At 48.0% G+C, this 20,365-nt stretch overlaps 1 protein-coding gene across 1 annotated transcript in view; it reads left to right on the top strand.

The window, feature by feature from the left end:
* The first annotated feature begins 9,822 nt into the window (after positions 1 to 9,822).
* The window catches only part of KCNK9 (potassium two pore domain channel subfamily K member 9), a 95,212-nt gene continuing 84,669 nt past the window's right edge, over positions 9,823 to 20,365 (top strand). Inside the window, exon 1 of the mRNA XM_068672713.1 lies at positions 9,823 to 14,013. Coding sequence (XP_068528814.1) covers positions 13,437 to 14,013 — 577 coding nt within the window. The 5' untranslated portion in view covers positions 9,823 to 13,436. The remainder of the gene's footprint in view (positions 14,014 to 20,365) is intronic.

The raw sequence follows: 20,365 nt of genomic DNA, 5'->3' as shown, positions 1-20,365 counted from the left end.
GACTATGAATCATGTAACGTCCCTACGTGAACTTGTGCCACTGCTGGAATTGATGAGGATTTTATCACTGGGGGCCAAAATCCTGGTGTATAGTTTTGAGAAGGGAATGTGAGAATATTTACTGACTTGGCAGGGACTTGAGTCACCAATTGGTGCTCATTTTGCACTTGGGTGGGCATGGTGCTTTGGGAAGGCTGGCTACCTTTGAAGGTTGATTGACTCCTGCTTTATGGACATTATGCTGGAGCTAGGTTTTCCAAGCTTTTTTTGGAAATCCTTTTTGTCTTTATCAAGGAGAAAATCTATGACCTGAATAATTGCTGTTTGCTATGTCAACACCTTTGCCCAAAAGCTGGGAGATCAAAATCACCTTCGGGTCTGGTGATTTTCCCTACCGTCTTTCCCCAGCCAGACTTTACATGCTGCTGTTAAATACATCAGGAGAACCTGAATGATAACTGATGGGAATACAGAGCCACAGGGGAAGTTGCTTCGTAAGTAGTTTCTCCTGAGAACAAGTTTCTTCACACAGGAAATTCCCCATTTCTAGTAACTTTAGCAGCAATACTGTAAAAAGAGAATCCTTGTCTCACATAATTTTTTTTCTTACCAATTCAGTAGAGAGAATTTCCCTAAGATCTTATAGGCTAGAAGCCTTCTTTGATCTTACATTAAAGATATACAATATCTGACAATTTCAGTGGTTTATCATCTGTGTAATTGGATGCAGCGAATGGATTAGGCCAAATTCTCAGCAGGTGTAAATTGACATTGTTGGCAGCTTTGCAACTGTGCATTTCCTCCAGTTTCTGTCAGCTACAGATTTCAGCCCATGTGGCTCTGAGGTTAGCATGCCGTGGTTTGAAATCTCGTTTGTGTTTCCTGGGGAAATCTGGTCCCCATAGGCAGATAGGGAGGCAGATTTGGGTCCTATTTGTAGCCTTCGTGTCTGCATCACTTCTGATTGACATTTCTGATCTGCACTGATTTCCTCCATGCTCCCGGTCAATGCTGTAATTTCTCTAAGATGCAGTTCTCTGTCTGTAAGATGTGGGTAGTAATACAGCATTGAATTTCTCCTCACTCGAGTCATGCAAGGAGAAATCCATTAATGCAAGTCATTTAGGTAATAGAGTAATGGTGGCTATGAGCATCGCAAATACCTAGGTCTAGTCCTGCAGAGGGATGCACTCATATTTATATGGAGATAAGAGCCATGTTTTTCTAACTGCTACCAAACCATTTGATGTTCTGTGTTGAAAAAGCACAAGGCGGTGAAATAAATATTCTAATTGCAGTTCCAGAGAAGAATCGTGTGAAAATAAAGGATAGAAAATTGAAAAGTGCTGTTTTAACTTCGCTTGTCATTTGCTCTGCTAGGATATGGGAAGATTTTGAAAAATAAAAGTGCTGTTTTGTGGCTGCTGCTCTCCCTCTGTAATCATCCCTTCTCCTTTGCTCTAAAGCATCATGACAGCGTGGCAGTTAATAGTGATCTTGTGTAGGATTAAATCGTCCCTCTCTCCTCAGGCCCTTCAGACTCAGCTCCAGGTCAGCCTGGAGTTCCCATCCCAATCCTTAAGGACACAAGTTTTTCTAGGGCTGATTTAATGATACTGTCATAATAAATGCTTTGCACTAAATTCTAAATGTCTTTTCATTCAGCCTCAGCCTCCACTCATGCAAACTCCCAGTGAAACCAGCCATTTCCACCAAACCCAGGCTTCTGATTTACTAGATCTCAAAACACTCCGAGAAGCAAGCATCTCCCTTATGTGAGATTTGGGTATGACATCAGCTTATAGGTCCTTCTTTTCCACCCTGTGCAGAGCCAGGAACACAGACCTAGGGTGGCATCCTACGGAGGGTGCCAGGAGATTTGGGCTTGTGTCATGGCAGAAGTGATTTTTAGGGAGGACTGGTGCACACCATGATTTTTAGGGAGGAGCTGGTGGCACACGGGGGTCAGCAGGTGAACTGAAGTGAACGTGAGAGGCATGGAAACAGGTACGGAGTCAGAAGAGGAAGAACAAGACAAACAGAGCACGAGGGCCAGAGTAACTGTGAGGTGGGAGTAGAAGTTGGACGATGGCGGAGGATGTGATAACAGATGAGGCTGCTATAAGAAGCCTTGACTATTAGTAGTATATCAGTCTTCTGTTTTACTTAGCAGTGTGCTGGAAAGTGCCATGGATTCAATCTCGTGTAGCTTGTGGAAATGCAGCCCTGCGTGCATTTGAAATGCAGGAGATGCCATGGTCTGGAGCGGATCTCAGCCCCTGTTTTATCTTGTACACCTGACATTTACAGTTGAAGGAAGCCTGCAGCAGGAAATGGAGTGCAGTTTATTTCACTATATTTATATGAAAAACATTCAATCATGTGCCCTGCTGTTTGTACAGTTACTAAGAGGATGAGATTGATAGTAAGTGGTCTTATGAAGCTATCAAGCAGTTTCATATTCAGGGCTCAGCTTCCTGACTGTTCAATCTGCCCCAAACCGGCCTTTTCAGGACTTTCTAATTTTCCCAACAGGGCTTTTCAATCTGCCTAAAATTATTATCCTTGCCCAGACATGATCTTCAGGGAAAATCAAAAAAGACCCAGTCTCCTCCTTCCCCATCTCTGTCGCTGATTCAGCAGGCCAGGAACTCAGTTTGCTGTTTCCTTGTAGGCTTTTGTCCTGTAACTTGTGGCTGTTATTTCTTGTGGCTTTAGTCCAGGTTCAGCGAGCAAGAGCTCAGCAGCCCCCGGAGCACACGCCAGCTCCAGCCTCGCTGCCCAGCCAGAGCTAACCACGAACTTTTGCTGGCCTGGTGACATTGCCCGGGGGTGTGAGGAGGTGTGAACCCTCACTGCCTAGCCATGCTGGCACACAGTCCTAAAAACGGCACGATTATAAAGCTGAGAGCTACAGCTTGCTTTGCTAACGGGGAAAAGCTACTAAGCTTGTGCAAAGCTCTGCTTTGTAGGCAGGAGTCTGCGTATGTATGCAAAGATGCTTTGCCACTGTAGTTTAGCAGGAGGGAAATGCATCTACTATAGACATAAATTTAATCATGGAGAAAGTCTATTTAAGCTGCAAATTTCCCTCCTGAACAATGTGTCCTGAGCTGCCTGCTCAGGAGAAAGGAGGGTAGGGTTGTTTAGGAGATGCATTAGGGCTAATGGCCCCCAGCTATCTCAGCGCACACAAGGATTCTCCAGCTGTGCTTAGGGAGGCTGGGATCAGAAAACCAAGGAGTTGCAAGAATCCTGGCTCTTTTTTTTTTTTTTCCCCCTCTAACAATCAGCTTGACACAGAAGCACAAGCAGAAGTCTCTGCGGTGTGACATCCATGCAAGAAAAAAGCCTTAGCAAGATATGTGCTCAGAAATCTTCAAGGCTTGATGCCTCTTGGAAACACAATTCGTGTCTGAGAGCCCACTCTACCCTGCCAGTACAGTGCTAACTTCACTGAACATAATGTGCCTTTCCCAAGAACCCCCTAGATTTTGAACACCGCTTGACTATCTGGCCCTCCGGGAGAACTGAAATTCGGGTGCTAGCTGTTTCCTCCTTTACTTTGTTGCCTTCGAGAAAAAATGCCAAGAGTGTTCAGCCAGAGTCTCCAGACAGCTGGAAAAGCTGCAGACACAGCTGAAGTGGACATTGACAAACATTTTCTGCAGTTCTGACAGCAATTTTTTGCCTGTCCAGTGCCAAATAGCTCATTGCACCAACCACCTCCCTCCAGGCCCCTTTCCCTCAGCTTCAGTATGCAGCTGCACCATTTCTCCATCCTCTGCCTTCCTCACTCTCCCACACCTTCTTTCCCTTCTGTTTTTTTTCCCCATCTAGGTTAGATTCCCTGCTTGATAAACCCTACAGGTCACCAACACTATCACACTCTTCACTCACGCTGCACAGCCTGTCCCTAACACTAGTTTTGTGCCTTGCACATGCAGATCGTGAGCCATCAGTCTTGGCTGGTCCCTCAAAACAGACTTACTGAACCTAATGCCAGCATCTCCAAGCCTGCTCTATGCATCCTTTAATAACTCCGAGCTGGCTGGGGCGTGGATTGCTAAGCAGATCCATTGGTCTCAGAGTGAGGAGATGTCACACCATCCGGCACCATGAGAATGCTAAGTCGTTATTTTTGGTAGCCAAACGAGGAGAAACTGCAGAAGTCTTTAGTTATTATTGCAGCCTTATTCATGCAGTCAGACTGGCCTGTGTTGAGCAACCACGAGGAAGAAATGCTGTCCCCAAAGCACTGCTGTATGATAGTTAGGATATGGCAACCCGAATTTGGTTCACAGTCTGCCTTTGTTAGGCTTGTAACCCTATAACCATGCCCTGCTTCAGAGCAACCGTCTGCACCCTGGCTATAATACTGAATCACAGGGATGTTGTGAGGCTTCATCAATCAACTGTGGTTTTAAAAGGAATCTCAGCTCCTGGCCCAAAAGTGTAAATCTTCATAATTTATGTCCTTGTTAGGATTTTTTTATACAAGCCTTTATCCTTTTTTTTTTTTTTTTTTTTTTTTTCTTAAAACAAATGTACTCTGGGTCAATTCTCAGTGGGTTACTCCTGATTTAAATGTGGGTAACAGAGATGAGAATCCAACCCCTTGTCTTCAGCCAGAGGAAGGCTCTTAATACTGTAGCTACTTACACACCCTGTAAAAAGAAAGCTATTTAAAAGCTGCATTTGACTTCAACAGCAGGAAAATGTGCCCCTCACTTTTCCCCAGCATCAATCCTTTTTTAAAGCATATCGTGTATTTACAAGCTGTCTTGAGCACTGAAATTGATTTTAGAGCTGGGCAGTTATTAAAGGTTCATTTTCCCTCCCTCCTCCAGTTTCTAAATAAGTGCTAATACGAGGTGGTGGGAAATTCTCTCCATGAGGCAGTGCTGCCTTTGCCCTGACTCTCTGAGTTTCTCGGGGAAGGTTTTCACTATACTGTATATCCCGCTTGATCTCTACAAGTAAAACTATAATCTTCCTTTCAAAGAAGCCGTTTAGCCTTGTGTGTATATACAGGTTGGAATTTATTTAGGAAAATAGCTGTAAGAGACTCTGGCACAGCTAAATGTAATTGAATTAGCAGAGGTTGAGGCTACTGCTATGCTCTTAGTTCCATTTCAGCACTTTCAGATATAATAATAATGATGTTTAGCACCAAATTCTTAATTACTCGTTGGTCCAGCTAGTGCCTGAGTTCGGTGAGATAAAGCTGACACTTCCAACATGTGAATGGAGAAGAGGAAAGATGCTGTTTTTCCATGTGTTCAGTGGAAAATTGGCTTGCTTGGCCCTGGTCTGTCCTAGGCGGACTCTGAAATTGCACCCACAGTCAGAGTATTCAGGGATCACACAGGAATATTCAAGCCTTGGACCACTGAGACAGGTTTGCAAGAGATGCAATAGTGCAGGATGCCCATCTTCTTTTGTGAAGGATCTAGGCTAATGGTAAGGCTAGAGCTGCAGCTGGACACCTTACCTGCCACAGGCTTTCTCTTTTAGTAAATCTGTCTGTTCCCTACCTAAAAAACAATGGAATATGCAGGAGGAAAATGTTGGCTGGAAAACATTTTTTTTTGTTTACTAGGAGGTGGTCAGGTCCTAAATGATGGGAATAGAGGCTGGAAATAAATACCAGAAAAAAAAAAAATACACTCTAAGAAGTATGGAGGTATCTGAAGTGTGAGTGCATTCATGTGTCTTCAAAATAGGAAAAAAAAAAATAGAACCATGTGTGGAAGAGCCCACTCAATCTCTTCTAAATAAAAAGGATGTATATACATCTACCATTTACTCAAAGGAGGTAAGAGTTAGATCCTGCAGTTCAAGCAGTCAACACAGAGCAGCCAGTAAGGTAAATCAGCATTTTATTCACCCTTATTTTAAACATTTTAGGCAGTATTGGGTATTTTCTTCTGGAGAAGACTATTCCACAACAACTATTTCTCATAATGAGTCCCAATTTTCCTTTTGCAGTGGTACAGTAATAGTTGCAGCTTATTTCACCAGCCAGGAAGCCCCCAAAGCAATTTACATCTCCTTCAGCTGTGACTTTAACGCAGTGCTCACTTCCACAAGTTCATTCAGAAGTTGCTGTATCAAATTATAGTAGCCATTGCCACGGGAAGGCTGCTGTCTCTCCTAGCACTCCAGCTCTTTGCAGGTCAGGTGTCACTGGTGGTGATGGACAAGCCCATACCAGTACAGGGATTTTTTTTTTTTTTTTTTTTTTTTTCCTGTTTTCCAGGGCTGTCCTCAAAGAGTCGTTCTTGTTCAGCGGCAGTTTCAGTATGCAAGGCAGTCATCTAAAGTATGCATCAAATACTATATTGAGGCGTCAGCTGCAGCAAATGCAAAAGTGCCAGTCACACTGCGAGCGTTCAGGAAGCTACAAATAGCTCGGGAAGTCACATTGGCTCAGGAAACGGAGTCAATTCTGCAACAAATGATCAATAATCAACACCTTTGCCGTATTAATTTCTCCGAGGCAGCCTGTTTCTCTTGCAGCGTGCCTACAAGACTGGCATACATTACTGTCAGTGAGTGATGCTGTCCCCTTAGCTGCTCATGTTTAATGAAAGCTTTGTGCCTATATATAAATTCTGTGTTTGAGTGAAACATCTTCCAAATCCTTCACAGCAGTTCTGGAAGAGACCTTTGGCTTGTGTACTGAGAAGCGAACTCACCCTTTCCGCCATGCACGAGCTCTGCAGAATAAAAATGATACATGAATATAAAAATAGAACAGAAGAGACTATTTAGGTTGGACCAGATGCTCACACTCCTGCCACCTAGGTTGATTTAGCATTAGTGAATTCACTGTAAAAAGAAGTAAGTGTGGGAAAAATACGAAGCGTAGGTCTGATCCTGTTCTTTTTTTTTCTCCCACGTGTGAACTTGCTTCACACGAGCACCCTCTCCCTAAGTCAATGAAACTCTTGGTGCATGTTTTCTGTCACCGCTGATTACTTTTGAGAGGGTTGTCATGTTGCAGGCATAGAGGGATGAAGAGGAGAATTAAAGCACCAGTCCCCTGTTTTGTCTCCTTCTGCATAAACACTGCTCAGGGAAGGGAACACTGCTGAATGATCCGAGACCTGCTTGAGCGTATCCGATAGAGGCTGCGCTCCTTTTGAACATCAATGGGAAAAGGCACAAAGAATAAAAGGAGAGCTGCACAGGGAAGGTTCCCTCCTCCATCATTTTCCTGAACTGCTGCTCTAAGGACACGGGTGCATTCACCTAGTAACCCAAGCTCGGCTTCCTCCTGCAGTCAGCCAAACAAGTCCATGGTCCACGAACACTTCAGTGGCTGTGCAAACGCACGCAGCTGGTGGAAGCACCAAACCAGAGGAGAGCTTGTGAGAGTAAAAGGAAGCGTGGCTCTTATAATCCAGCCTCTAATATTTGCCGCGATGATCCTCGTGTTCCTGATAAAAACCCTATCCAAAGGCCACCAGATAGAAAGATTCTGCCTATGATAGGCTTTGAGACAAGCATTGCGTTTTTAAACCGAGCCACTTCCCAGTTCTTAAAATCGCAATGTTTACCTCGGTGCTGCAGCTGCACTGTGAAGGACAGCCGCTCTCACGGTTGGAGCATTTCCTGAACTAGTTTCTTAAACTTGCAGGGAAGAATTTTTATGGGGGACCTCTGGTGAGCTATTCTTCATCGCTGAAATTGCAGAGTTTTCCTTATGCATCCCCGCCCTCCGTGGGTGTTGGATTTGCTGCAGATCTGAAGCCCTCCTCTCAGGTAAAATGTGTGACAACAACCCCTCCTTGCATGTGCCCACCTTCCAGGAATAATTGCCTATCGCCAGTCAGAAGAACATTCACAGCAAATTTCAGCACCCATCAGGTGTTCATGTGTATCTCCTGCCTGATTATCTAAGCTTCCTTAGGGCATGCAGAGCTGTAGAGGACAATGCCTCCTCCAGTACCAGCACTGCAGTAATTTAAAGAAATCCCCTGAAGGGCAAGAGACACTTTCTGGGGTGAAACAGGGCTACATCTCTGCCTTGCTTGCTTGTAGGCAAAGAATAAGGCACAGAACATCTTCTTGCCATGGCAGACAGGTGGAGAAGCTACAAAGAGCTGTCATGTTACACCCTTGCATGGGGATGGTGGCTAAAATTGGGGCTACCTCACTTGAACTTCAAAATCTCTACCAAGCTGTAAGTGTCATGGAGAAAATTTATAGTAGACTCCCTTGCAGCACAGGGGCTGGGGACCACTGAAGGAAGTCTGGTTTGAACAAACAAAAGCAAGAGCTCTTCCCAGTCTGAACGACAGATCTGTCAAACACTTTCTCAGGGGATGCTGAGGATGCAAAAATTTTAGCTGGATTCAGGAAAAAGAAAGAACAAGTGCTTGGAAGAACGATCCATTATGGGTCACTAAACAGAGCAGCTAAGTGAGGCTCAGAAAATCTCCTGAATCAAAATAGTCTTGAGGTTGGGAGAGTACTGAAGGTGAAAAAGAATCACACATACTTGTTCCGTTTTCATTTCTCCCTACGTCTCACTGTGGGAGAGAAATTTCTGGGCTAAATGAGCCCAGGCCCTGAACAAGAACCACTGTTCTCACCATCTTCGTGCCGCCGTTTCAAGAGAAAGAAAATAACTTCCTGACAACCTGTGGAGAAAAATAAATAGCTTAGCTCTTTCCTTCATTTTGATCATGTTTTTCAGTTATTTTTCTGGTTTGGAGCTTTTTTTCCCCTCATATCTGGTTTGTTGTGACTCCAGTGTTTCAACTGGAAGATGGCTTGTGGATTGGTAACTCTCAGCCACTAGGTCTCTCCCTGCTGCAGCATCTCTCTTTGGTCAACAGTAGAAACTGGAGAGGTCCACAAAAGCAACTCGGATTCCAGTTCCCTTGCAGCTTGCTCTTGCCTTCGCTGTAAACTCAAGGTGAAAGAGGAGAGCAGCTCTAATGCCACAGCACCCACATCTTACCTGGAAGGTGGGAGACTTCTCACACCCGCTAGCTTCTTCTCGAGGGAGCAGGTGAAACATTGGGTTAGCAGATCTCACAGCAGCCAGTGCAACCATTTCCTAGCTCAGGGCTGTCTTCCAACCTGTTTGCTCTCCTGCAAATCAGACTAGTCTGAGAGGAGCTAAGATATATGTTGACACTTTGAGTTAGACATCCTTTTGGTCAATAATCAAGGCTTGCTCCTCCAGTAGCTGTGTTACAACTGTCCACGTCCCCAGCCAGGCAGTTTTCCACAAATATTTTTTTTCCTTACAAAGAAAAATTTTGGCTCGGATTTTTCAGCCACCTCCATTTATATTAAAGAGAAAAAAGCTGTTCGCTCATCCCTCATCCCTCTAATCCTTTCCATGCCAGCTTTGCCAAGAGATATTTTCTAGATTCTTCATCTTTACGGCTTCCTATTCTTTCAGCCATGCTGCACACCCCTGGGTCCCAACCCTGCACTCAGGCTGACAGTGAACTTTCTGTTCCAGGGTGTATGTGTCTGCCTCGCACTTGGGCGATGCCAACTCCGCTTGGCACTCCAGCAGAGCCCGCGAGCTGAGCCATCGATCATCCTGTCCAACGTCACTCCTTCTCCCCGAAGTTTGCCTGACTGCTCCGCTGCAGACGGAATGCTTGAGGGACACTTTGGATGGTATTTGCACCGTGGTTCAAACGCAGAGTTTTGCTGGGGAGGCCGGATGAGCAGCGCCACGGGGCTGGTCCTCAGAGAGGCTGGATGTTTTCTCGGCAACAAGGTCAGAAAACAAGGAGAAAATCCTAAATTGTTGCAGGTGTAAATAGATGTGACTGTGACTTCTCTCTAAGCAATGCTGAAACGTTTGCAAGCACACAGAGCTACAAATATTTCCTGCTCCACAACCCCACCAAAATGCTAATACTTGGATATTTCTCCACTACGCACTACGCCAATCTGCAGCTTGACCCTGCAGCCCGAGAGGAGGAAGGCTGCAACCCCGTGGCTATGCCTGTACCCTCCATGACTGTCACGCTGCTCTGTGACCCAAAACCTCACATGGACCTCGGCCCTTCCCAGCTGCTCACAGGCTCCACCTCAACCCCCCGTTAGTCACCATTTCCCAGCTAAAGGTTAATTACTCTGGGGGACATTTCCATCCAAGCTGTTGCCCGCAGGTTGCAATCCCTTCGTGAGTGCTATTTTTAGACCAGCTCCTTCGTTGCTATTGATCCCAGTCACCCTCCGTTAATTAGATACACACAACACACACAGCATTTGCAACTCATTTATCAATTCCATTCAGCACCTCCATCCCCTGAGATGTAATTTGGAGCCCTCCTTGAATCATGCTATTGATCTTTCCCAGCGACTTTGCTATAGGATTCTCTGTGTTGCAAACTATTTATAGATCCTACTTCTTCTCCTGCTCTCCCTTGGGGAATCAGAAATGGGCAACGGTAATCAGGCTTCTATTTTTAAGAAGGAGTTGATCGAAACCAGATATTTCCTCTTTTCTCCTTCCCCCTGTTGCCGTTAGCACAAGCGTCTTTCAGCAGGTGAGACCTTCCCGCTCTGCGTGGCGCTTGTAATGATTTTGGTAATGCTCAGGTGACGCGATCCAGGCCTTGCCCTGGAGGATGAAAATTTCGTTTGCTGAATTAACAAAATGAATCCCTCACTCCTCACTGTGTCCAACGGTTTCACGAAGGGCTCTGTGACCTGTTTTGGCTGCTCAGCCTGAGGTGCTCCTTTCAGAGGGCTTCTGTCTCGGAGACTGACTTCTCAGCATGCAGATTTGATCCATTTTCAAGGCACCGGGTTCCCGTTGCACGCTAAAGGAAGGGTACCCAAAGCCCTTAAACAACCTGTAGTCAGGACTGGGACATACAGAGATGCTTTTAGGGAGGGAGAACAAGTAAGAAGCCGAGGTGTCCCAGGATTTCAGAAAGACCTAAAATGGGACTCCAAAGTCAGGAGCAACTCAGCCTTTGTTGGCTAAGGCTGCAAATCCCAGCTGTAGGGCAGGAGTTACCACCTAGGGGCCTGCAGTTACCATGGGCAAGGTGACACCATAAGGACAGCCTTGTGTTGAAGCTTATACAAAAATGGCCCTGGGCTTCCCCTGGTGGCACCTGCTGCTGGAAAGCTGATGGTGGCATGGGGGAGAGGAGCTGGGCAGGCTGCCAGGCGGTGCTGTGGCTGGAGGCCAGCTGGGGTGTTTGGGGCTGGGGTGTTTTGGGGCTGTGTGTAGCTGTGATGTTTGGGTTTGTGGTCTTTGGGGCTGTGTGTGAAGCTGGAGTGTCTGGGGCTGAGGTGTGTGGGGCTGTGTGTCTGCAGCTCTGATATTTGGGGCCGTAGAGTTTGGGAGTGTGCATGTGCAGCTGTGATGTTTGGGGCTGTGGTGCCTGGGGTTGTGTGTATATTGCTGTGGTATTTGGGGCTGTGGTGTTTGGGGTTGTATGAGTGTAGCTGTGGTGTTTCGGGTTGTGGTATTTGGGGATGTGGTGTTTGGGGCTCTGGTGTTTGGGGCTGTGGTGTTTGGGGCTGTGGTGTTTGGGGTTGTGTGAGTGTAGCTGTGGTGCCTGGGGCTGTCTGTATGTAGCTGTGGTGTTTGGGGATATGCATATGTAGCTGTGGTATTTGGGGCTGTGGTATTTGGGACTGTGTAGCTGCAGTATTCGGCGCTGTGGTGTTTGGGGCTTTGTGTGTGTAGCTGTGGTATTTGGGGCGGTGATGTTTGAGGTTGTGGTATTTGGGGCTGTGTGTGTTATTGCCGTGGTGCCTGGGGCTGTGTTATTTGGGACTGTGGTATTCAGGGCTGCGTGTGTGTAACTGTGGTGCCTGGGGCTGTGGTATTCGGGGCTGTGCGTATGGCTGTGGTGTCTGGCACCGTGTCACTGTGGTGTTTGGGGCCGTGTGTCTTCGGGGCTGTGCATTACTGCGGAGCCTGAGGCTGTGCGTGTGCAGCTGAGCTATTTGGGGCTGTAGCGTCTGGGGCTGCGGTTCTGGGGGCTGCAGCGTGCCTGTGGGGCTGCGTCCCCCACAGCTGCAGCGCCCACGGCCATGAGGCGCGGAGCTCGGCCGGCGGTGAGGGGCGGCTCCACCCGTCCCGGCCGCCACCTCCCCACCACCACCACCACCACCACCACCACGGCCACCACCGCCCGTCCCCGCTTGTGGCGGCCGAGGCGTGGCCATGCCGGGGGGAGGCGGGCAGCGAACGGCGGCGGGGGAGCCCCGCGGCCTCTCCCTGACAGGGCGGCGCCGACGGGGTTAAGCCGCTCCCCGCGGCGGGCCGGGGCGAGCTCCCGCCTCCCGAGCCGGCTGCGGGGCGGCCACGGACACACAGCCGGGCACACTCACACACACACACACGGGCACGCTCACACACACACACACACCCCTCACACTCGCTCTCACACACACACCGAGCACACACTCACACACGCGCGGGCGATGGCAGAGGGGCGCGGGCTTCATTTTCCCCGAGATGATGTCAAGAGCCTGGGAGAAGGAGGAGGAGGAGGAGGAGGACGCTTGCTCTTTTCCTTAACGGCTTTGTTCTAAAAAAACCATCCGAAATAAACCAGCCCAGGGGGAGCAGCCGCGAAAGTAGCCTTTTTTTTTTTTTTTTTTTTTTTTCTTCCAAATCTTTATTTATTTATTTTCGTTTGTCTGTGTGTATCTTCTGCTCCCGGGGGGTGGGAGCAAGGCTCCGCGTCCCAACCCGGGCAGGTGCTCCAGCGGCGGCCGCCTCCCCGCCGCCCTCCCGGCCTCTTTCTCTCTCTCTCTCTCTCTCTCTCTCTCTTTCTCTTTTTCTCTTTTCTCCCCGCCCGCCCGGGGCGGCTCCGGGGCCGCTCCTCCCGCTCGGCTCGGCTCGGCTCGGCTCGGCTCCTGCGGGGCGCTGGCTCCCCGCCGCCCCCGCCTCCTGCCGGGGATGCTGCCCCCAACTCCCCGCCCGTCGCCTGATACCACCACCGCTACCACCACCACCACCACCACCGCTACCACCACCACCACCGCCGCTTCTTTCTTCGCCTCCCCGGACTCCGCACCGCGGACACCTGCAGCAAGCCGGCTCCCCGCCGCCCGCCTCGCACGGCGGCCGAAGGAATAAAAGCGCCCCCAGCCCGTCCCGAGCCTCTCGGACGGAGATTTTTTTCCCCCAAAATCTTCTCTCCCCTCCCTCCCCGCCTTCCTTCTCAAGCAGCACCCGGAGCCCAGCCGCTCCTCGGCCCCTCCATCCCCGAAGAAACTTGGGACGGGGCCGGCTCCAGCCTCCCCGCCGAGCCCTGCCCGGGCTGCGGGGGGCGAATTGGCGGAGGGGGGGGGCCTCAAAGCACCGCAGGACCCCGTCCCGGCTCCTTCCTTCCTTCCCACGCCGGGGACCCCCCCCTCTATAACCCCTGGCCTCGGTGCTGGGGAGGAGCGGGGTGTGTGTGTGGGGGGGGTTGCCCTGGATGGCCCTGCGCACTGGGACGGCTTGGTTTGGGCAGGTCCTGCGCAGAGTTTCCCGGCTCCAAGGCACCTGGTCCCGGCGCTCCAGCAGCCTCCTGTGCCTCTCGTCTGGCCAGGAGCCCGAGCACAAGCTGCCCCCCAGCAGCGGTGGCGGTGGGCGCCGCCGCCGCCTCCCCCGGCAGCTGTCCCCCTGCTGCTGCTGCTGCTGCTGCTGCTGCTGCGGCTGCCGCGGCCTGTCGGATCCCCGGGCGGCCAGGGGGGGACATGGTCCCCTCACTCGCCCCTTGCTGGCGGCCATGAAGAGGCAGAACGTGCGGACCCTGTCCCTCATCATCTGCACGTTCACCTACCTGCTGGTCGGGGCCGCCGTCTTCGACGCGCTCGAGTCCGACAACGAGATGCGGGAGGAGGAGAAACTCAAAGCCGAGGAGATCCGGCTCAAAGGAAAGTACAACATCACCAGCGAGGACTACCGGCAGCTGGAGTTGGTGATCATGCAGTCTGAGCCGCACCGGGCCGGCGTCCAGTGGAAATTCGCCGGCTCCTTCTACTTTGCCATCACGGTCATCACGACCATCGGTGAGTGGCTTCGTTTTGGGGAGGACCTTTGGGGTCGGGACAAAAGCCTTCTCCCTCCCCTCTCCCAGCTTGGAAGAAAGGGAGAGGGGCAAGGGGGCTGTGGCGTGCAAAGTGTTAAGTGCTGGATGAGTTTTTTGGCTGCCCTCCCGTGTTATGTAATTTGTGGCTCTCCACGGGCAACTTGTTGGACTCGGAGGTGTCCCGCATCTCTTTCCCCTGGAGATGGAACCTGTTGTCCCCTGGGTGGGACTGGAGAGGAGCGGGGCTATGCTGGTGGGGGACTGGTGGCTACCAAGTGGCTACCACCGTCCTGCGGCTTGGGTGGCGAGGAGGAGGTGGGGAAGGGGCGGGATGGCACCGCTCGGGGGGTTCCCCGCGGGAGGAGCGAGGCCCTGCTGCCACGCTTCTCCTGGGAACCGTGCGTGCACCTGCACTTCGGAGACACAGGGAAAACTTGGGCAAAAGGCAGCTGGATGAGGACAAAACGAGGAGGGCGTGTGAACAGGCTCAGCCTGGAACCCCCTCTTTGCAGCCGTGGCCGAGGGCAGCCCGGCTCTCCCAAACTTTGTCTTGGCATCGGCAAAAGGCTGTGGTGGGGTTCCCACAGCTGCGGTCTCCCGACGTGTTCCTGAAGTTTTCTTTGCAGCTGGAGCGCCTGATGTGTCAACAGGTCACAGAGTGCATCTCCTCTCTGTGGCCGTACAGTCCAGCCGGCAGAACGATGCCCGCTGTCGTGCCAGTGTTGCCTAGCTCCCCGGGCATGCCATTCCCCAGGACAGCAGAGGGACCATCAGCGGACGCAGCCACAGGCTGTCATTTTGTACTTCTCTGCTTCGCTCAGCTCAGACGGAGCATTTCACATAAAGTTTGCTTCCCTGCCGTAAAAAATAAATGCCACGGTAACTAGAGGCTGCAGTGTGCACGCCAGGCTGCTGCAGCTCGGGCTTTGGCTTGGTTAGCAGGTGTGTTCTTCCTTGTTTTGCTTTCAGTAGGGTGGATTTGCTGAGGCTGTTCGACTCGTCCTTCTCTCAGCACTTCTAGATGCTCCCCTCTAATATCTGGGGAGATCTGAAAATACCCCTCTAGCTCGGAGGCTGCTTGACAGTGCCTTGTATTGAACACGAAAGAACTAGCTCTCATGCTAATACAGGAAGACTCGGTCTTTTTTTTTTACCAGTTAGGGCTTGTTACGACCAATTACCACGTTGCCACCTGAAGATAGTGGCAGTTTTCAGCAGAGTACGCCGTCCGCTGTCCTTTGAGCTGTGTTTACTTACATTTGTATTTGACTATGTTATAGCTGGTGCATTAACGTGTTCATTCGAAAGACTATTTGACAGCATGAAGCCTATTTGCCCTTTCAAAGATTAGATTTTAAGTGGCAATCTCCTTTTCTGTTACTATATACATACATAAATAAACATATGCAAGTAGGCTATAGAATATAAAGTAGAATGTAACTTTAGCAGATGACTTAGATTTGCTTCTCTTCATTACGGTGTCCGAACTCTCCTCCTTTGCTGACCGATTCTCTCTTCCTCGATCTGTGTCTTGTCATTTATTTGGGCTAAGTGAATACTGGACTATCGTGCCCTCCTGGTTTACAACAGGGCTTCCATGCACATGCCTGTATACTCACAGTGCCCTATACTCCTGCCTGAGCTGCAATACTTTCTGTGTTCTTAAGCTCGGTTGGTGACAGGTAGAAAGGGCTGTTTTTACAGTATTTTGCTGTTTTGACCATATTTTACCTGGAAACAAGTACAACTTGCCTGGGAGGCTGTAGCATTTTCTCATGCAAAGAGCTGAGATTCATGTAGGAAGCTCGGAGCCCATCAGCGTGCAGAGGATAGTAGTGTACATTTCTGTAGGCTGAGGTGCTTTGGGATGTCAGAAATGTGTAGGTTTAAAGCATGTATAGCAACGGGGAACCACAGGAAGGGAAAAGGATAATAAAGAATGGTGCGGAAGGACGTTCTTTGACAATTGTTCATTGGGGAAGCTCTGCTCCAGGAGGATACGTGATCCCTCTTGCAAAAGTTTATTAATAGTTACTATCAGTATCTTGCCAAACTTATTTCTGTTTTGCATGTTTCTTCAGTACTAAAGTAGCTTCAGGATGTTATCTTATCTACTGGTGGTCTGTAAAAGTGAGAATGGGCGGTATTTCTTTATTTTTCATTTATCCAAAAAAAAAAAAAAAGGTTCACAAGAGAAAAGTACGACTTTCTATATTAAAGTTCTCAGGAAAATAAGAATAGATTTCTTCTCTGTTTCTTGACCTGGACAGCGATCTTGAATGTTCATCTTCATCTTTTTTTGGTGGTTCTTATTTTTAATCTAACTGTGTGTGCTCTCACATACATTTCCTTCTCCCTCTGAAGCTTTCCAGACACACTTCAAGAAGCACATGCCGTGTATGCATTAGTGAGTGTGCTGTAGGCAGTAAGTGCTCTTGTAAAAGTGCCTCTAAATAACCATCTCAGGCTGTTTTTTAAAACAGAGTGAATAAAACCCTCTGTCGCCTATTCCAGAGTGGTAAATCTGTCTCCACGAACTTCTCCTCGGAGAAGTGCAAGAGGAATCAGTGGACCACAAAGTCTAGCGATATGCATATGATAGCAGGCTAATTTATGTCTAACCTAATTGCTCTCCTTGATATTGCAACGTGCCTGCAGCGATTCCCTCCTCGCCGTGCTGCGTGAAGCTCCGGCAGCCTTAATTTAATGCGGGAAGGTTCTCATGGGCCATGGACCGTGGTCTAGATGTGATCGATCTCTTCTTCCTCCGGGCTCTTCATCCTGCGAGGTCTTCATCCTCCGGGCTCTTCATCCTCCCGGCGGGACGTGGTGCTGAAGGGACAGCTCCGGCAGCCTCCACGCCTCCTCCCCAGCCTCCCCAGCGGGCAGCCTCCGCAGAGAGGGGCTTCGTTTGGGTGGGATTTGGGCTCTGAAGGCCAGGTTGGGTTGGCTACTGAAAGCTGAAAGCCTCCTGTGCGAGGTGAAGCGCCGAGCGTTGGCCAACTCTCACGTTTCCTTGAACCTTCAGCATTTCGCCTGGGGTAGAGGGCGGGAGGTTGTTGCTCACTTGTCAGTCCGACTGCTAAATAATGAAACCAGGGCTGATTGAATAAATGGAAACATTTTTTATTTATTTATTTATCTATCTATCTATTTATTTATTTTCCACCTGTGGCAATATTTTTTTTCCTACTCCCCAGGTGCAATGATGTTTGTGTTTGTTTGTTTGTTGTCTATTTTTTGAAACAACTGCAGGTGCTACATGTTTTTATGACTCTGCTCTTAAAATTCACAAGCTGAAGGGAAATAACCACCCCTTCATGAAGTTTGGGTCCTGCTTGAATCCTGTGAAAGTTTTTAGGTGATCAGAACGAACTAATAGGCTGTTCTTGGCCGTTGCCAGTTGCTGAGTTTATTTCGGGATTGCTCTCACTTCAGAGTTAGCTAGTATAATTTCCTATCCATTTACAGTTACACAGCCAAAACGATGACAGAGAGTGATTTAATCCAGTTCTCCATCCAGCTATTTGTCTTTTCTGAGAAACACTGCAGAATATGCCACTGAGTATCAAGAGGCTGGCTACGATGAATGAAAACACCAACTTTTGAAAATAAAAAGTAGCTCCTAGGATTCCTACTAAGTTTCGGTGCCCTTTTCCACAGGTTTATAGGAGTGGCTAAACTGCTTCTGTGTTAGCAGGTGTCGACACTGTCAAAATGTGTTGTTGGTATGGCTATCGCTCTACCATTTAGGCCTTAAAGGGTGATAGTCATACTTGATTTAACACCACTGAGCTCTAGTAAACACTGAATATTTCTGGAGGCTTGTGTAGAATGTAAAGAACTGAAAGCTGTTTGTGTCACCCTAAAATGAACTGAAACAACAAACAGATTGAGGATTTTTATTTATTTATTTTTTTTTCCCCGGGAAGTGACTGTAAGGAGAACAAAATTGAAACAGTGTGTGTGCTGTGAATTGCTAGTCTCTTTTTCTAGCTTTTAGGCCTTTGTTTTCAGTCTCAAACCTACTGTAAGCAGTGAATGAAGTATCCTGGTGAACAGAGACAAAATATTTTTGGAGAATGTGGTGCAACGTCTGTAATGATGAATGGAGAAACCACCTACTGACAGCTGTTTGGCTACTGATACCTAAAGATTCAGGAGCTGTTTACATCCAGAGGAGGGAATGGCTTACTTCTGGTGGCCTCACAGCGAATTTGAACCTGCATTAATTAACTAAGCAATCACATGCTTAAACCCAGATCAGGATAGTTATTTTGTGCCCTCATCCTTTCTCTGCATTGCTTTACCCTTCTGTAAAATGGGTATAAAATACTCACCATGCTGATAGTGTTGCGATGTTTCTAATTTGGGTTAGAAAAAGATGTTTTAACGTGTGAATTGTTTTGTCAGCGGTGCTCCTCCTTTAAGGCCAGCCTCTGGTGGTTTGAGTCTGCTTTTGGTTTTTGATAGATGGCAATAGCTAAAAGCAGTCCACTGAAGAGCTGTGAGTAGGGAATCGTGTCAGATGGACAACTTGCAGTGGAAAGAAAGGAAGACAACAAGACATAGAAGGAGAAAGACCAATATTTTGTTCAGTTAACTGCTGTGCTTGTGAATTGCTGGGACCATGAAGGTCATACCTCATTGAAAAGAAAGAAAAACAACAAACAACAACAACAAAAACACACACACACACACAAACCAAACCAGAAAACAACCAAGACAGAGTAGATGAAAGCCACTTTATTATTAATAAGCTCAGGTGAAAGTAGAGAGCAAGATTTTCTCGTGTTCGTAGATCCACAGAAGTAATGGATCTGTTCTGATTCACACCACATGAAGTTTCAGTGGAGATTACTGGATGATCAGAAGTTGTATTATCTGCTTGTGGCATCTCCTGGACAAAGAGGAGATCAGCTTCTGTGAGCCACATGAAGATGAGTTTATGTAGAGTTTGCTCCCCTGCATAATTAAAATACATGTATTCTGCGATATCTTTTCATGCTGTATCATTTGTCTCATGGAGAATTAACCAAACGATACAAAACAAAACAGAATATCCAAATAACGCTGTGCTAAGGCAGAGAGGACTTGGTATGGCTTATTTGCTCACATGCTCACAGAAACAGTTCCTGAGTTCTTGAAAACTGGTTTTGCAATGATACCTTGCATTCCTGCCAGAGGCACATTAACAAAAGCTTTTTAAAAATCACTGATAAGCAAGTCAAAAATACAGCTCATACTGATGCTGAACTGCAACTTCCAGCTGTATGGCTTACTGGCAGGGCGAATGCAGCACCTAGTAATAGTCTGAAAACTATTGGGGAAGCATCGAGAAACCTCTAGCCACTCTGACAGGAGATGGTGTCAGCAGATATCCTTAGCATAACCTGGGTTGAGAAATTGGTATTTTTTTTTTAATATTTGGTGCCCTTTCTTCTCTTTCTAAATATTATTCTTCATTTCTTTCTTGAAATGAAGCAAGTGAGGTTTAGATTAGGCACTAGCAAACTCTTCCCAGCTGTCAGGGTAGGTGTGTGCTGGAAGAGATTGCCTAAGGAGGCTGTGGCATCTCCATCATTGGAGGGTTTTAAAAAGAGTTTAGACAAACATCTGTCAGGAATGGTTAACTTAGAGCTGCTTTTGCCTTTGGGGTGGAAGATGGACTGGCTGACCTCTTGAAGTCTTTATCAGCCGTATGTTGTACGGTTTTCTTTTTCCACATCTCAAACCCTTGTAGTTCCTACACTGGTTGGTTTTTCTGGAAAAGGAAAAACAGAGATCTTTTACATTTCATTTTCTCCACTGTATAGTATTTGCTTATTGATTATTTTTCTATGCGGTAAAATCATTTATGTGCCTTTGCAGGTGTCAGCATAGAAACATCTTTGTTTGCACCCTGACAAGGTGGTAAGTTAGAGATGTCATTGAGTCTTAAGGGGAAGAAAACGATCCCCCTGATTCAGGACAGCAAGCAGAAATTTTTGAGGCAGAACTGGGAGGGAGAGGAGGTGTTCTAGATGAAGAGTAAAGGAAGAAGTTTATCTGTTAGCTTTGGGCTTGTGCCTGCTTCCACTAGAACGAAGTGGAATCCTGGATGCTGCTTTCTTTGGCAGTAGCATCAGAATTATGAGGCTTGATCTATGGGACAATGGATTGATGGATGCACAACGTGTGATTTGGGGCAGACCCTGTTGGTCTGGCTCAAAGCAAGGACCTGGCTCAAAGCAATGCTGTCATCTTCTCTTGAAGGCAGCCTGAACTGAGGTGCTTAGTTCTTTTGGTGCTGGAGCACATTCCTTCATGAATGCTGAAAATGATGCTCATGG

Source organism: Anas acuta, chromosome 2, assembly GCF_963932015.1.
Source record: "Anas acuta chromosome 2, bAnaAcu1.1, whole genome shotgun sequence".
Lineage (NCBI taxonomy): Eukaryota > Metazoa > Chordata > Aves > Anseriformes > Anatidae > Anas > Anas acuta.
This window is presented reverse-complemented; position numbering and strand designations above follow the sequence as displayed.